The 2316-nt window shown below is 58.8% G+C and overlaps 1 protein-coding gene across 1 annotated transcript; it reads right to left on the reverse strand.

Annotated features, from left to right (window-relative positions):
* Positions 1-1519: 1519 nt before the first annotated feature.
* Positions 1520-2008, reverse strand: LOC123254250 (matrix remodeling-associated protein 8-like; the record flags this gene model as incomplete). The annotated part of the gene is made up of 1 exon (XM_044683304.1): positions 1520-2008. A coding segment is annotated over one exon (489 nt), but the record flags the coding sequence as incomplete, so codon positions are not given.
* Positions 2009-2316: the final 308 nt, after the last annotated feature.

Below are 2316 nucleotides of genomic sequence, written 5' to 3' on the forward strand. Positions count from 1 at the left end.
GGAGCTCAGAACTCAGAATTCACAATTCAGAACCTGAAGCCCAGAACTTGGAACTTGAAACTCAGCCTAAAATTAAGCCAAGAACTTGGAATCCAGAACTTGAACTGACAACCCAGAATCTGGAACCCAAATGTTGGACTCAGGATTTATAATCCAGATCTTGAAGCCCAGAACTCAGCCTAAAATTTAGCCCAGAACTTGGAACTCAGAACCCAGAATTCACTGGAACCCAGAACTGGAGAATCGGGTCACAGATTATTGCTTTAGAGCTGTTTTACAAGTCTTCTGGTCCAACTTTAATCATTTTGCAGATGAAGAAACTGAGGCCCTATTCCTGTGGCTGTTCTCTCCTTCCTCCGTCCCCGGGCTTGGTCCAACTGCCTCAGAAAGTGTGGGGACCACGACATCCCCTCCCTGTGCCCCACATCTCCCTCATCTCCAGGCTGGCACATCCCCAGTCCTTTTTCTCGAAGGGACAATGCCAGTCACTATACTCACCCTCATAAAAGCTGCCATTTGCCACAGCCCCACCCCTCAGAGCCAGCACTGGGATTTAGGGGCAGCCAGTCTCCCTCCTCCTTTCCCTACTCCCCTGTTTTGCTCAGATTTTAAGAATGACCTTTATGTGAGAAGAAAATATGGAGTGAATGCCAAATGTCATTGGCTGGGGAAAAGGCAAAGCAGGCCGAGAGGGAAAGAGGGGGAAGGAAAGAAGAAGAAGGGGAGGGACTGGCCTCGTTTTCTCTGGGACGTACACCTGGAGCCAGCCGGGCCAGAGGCTTGCCAATGGAAAAACCGGGCTGCTCCCCAGACCTGCTGGGCCACTCCTCAGCACCACCCCCACCGGGCCAGCCTTCTTCAGCCAGGGAAGCTGGGAGCTAAGCACCCAGGCCAGCCCCCTCACTTTATGGAGGAGGAAGCAGGCAGGAGAGGGGGCAATGGTTTGCCCAGCGCCCACAGCTACCAAGTGTCAGAGCTGGGATTTGAACTCGGACCTTCTTCTTCTTTTAAACCCTCACCTCCCATCTTAGAATCAATGCGGAGAATTGGGTCCAAGGTAGACGAGTGCTAAGGGCTGGGCCACAGGGCTTGTGACTTGCTCAGGGGCACCAGCTAGGAAGTGTCCGAGGCCAGATTTGAACCCAGGACTTACATTCCAGCTCTCATTCCACGGAGCCACCTAACTGCCCCCAAACTCAGGTCTTCTGCCTCCAGAATCAGGGGTCTCTCTACTGCCCACCCCAGAGCCAGCCACTAGGCCTGACGTCCCTCTGGTGCCTTGAGGTCTGCAGAGCCCTTTGTATATATTATCTCATTTACAACTTACACAGGCTATTATTATCCCCATTTACAGAGGAAGAATTATATCCCGGAGAGTTAGTGCCTCGCTTGATCTCAGAGACAGGATTTGAACCAGGCCCTCGTCCCCGCCAGAGACAGGGCTCTGCTCCCTGGGCCACACTGCCTGGCACTGGCATCCGCTGCCCCCCGAGGTCTGACCCCCAGAGACCCCACGTACCAGCAGGGGATGGGCTTCGGCTCTGGCTGGTACGGTTGCTGGGGGTGTCCTCGGGGGCCGGGGCAGGGCCTCGGGGTTCAGGCAAGGGCTCTGACACAGCCAAGTGGAAGATCCGCCTCTCATGGAGTCCACAGTAGTGATGGTGCAGGTGGCAGGAGTAGGTGCCCTCGTCCGCCCGCTCCAAGGGGTCGATGCTCAGGGAGAAGTCCCCCCGGGCGAAGGCGTCCGTGCTCACCTCCATGCGGCTGTGCAGAAAAGGAGGGCCGTAGGCACGCCGCTCGCCCGAGGCATAGAGGTCCAGCAGGCGGTCAGCACGGTCGTGAGGGACGCCCGGAGGCTGCCGGTCCCAGTGGACCACTTGCTGCTCCTCCTCTATGTGTCGTTCAGTCCACACCTGGGCTCTGTTCACACAGGTCAGCAGCGCCGGGAAGCCCCTCTCCACCACCAGGACCTCCTTCTCGCCGTCCCAGTGGGCACCAGCTTCCATGGCTGGAGGGGAGCAGAAGGCAACAAGGGTCAGGGCCGTACATCGTGGGGATTGGAGGGGACAAAGTGGGACCATGGAAGTCACGGGGGCCACGGGGGTCCCTCTGGACAGGCAGCGTCCGTCCCCTGGCGGGGAGGCCACGCACCCTTTCTGAGCCCAGGGTCTGGGAACAGCAGCGGCCCTGCCCCAGCCCCAAGGACACCCCCAGAACCCTGAGGCCCTGCCCCGGCTCCCGCCCAGAACCCCGAGGCCCTGCCCCGGCTCCCGGGGACACCCCCAGAACCCCGAGGCCCTGCCCCGGCCCCCGGGG

The sequence above is a fragment of the Gracilinanus agilis genome, unplaced genomic scaffold (genome assembly GCF_016433145.1).
Source record: "Gracilinanus agilis isolate LMUSP501 unplaced genomic scaffold, AgileGrace unplaced_scaffold18526, whole genome shotgun sequence".
Taxonomy (NCBI): Eukaryota; Metazoa; Chordata; class Mammalia; order Didelphimorphia; family Didelphidae; genus Gracilinanus; species Gracilinanus agilis.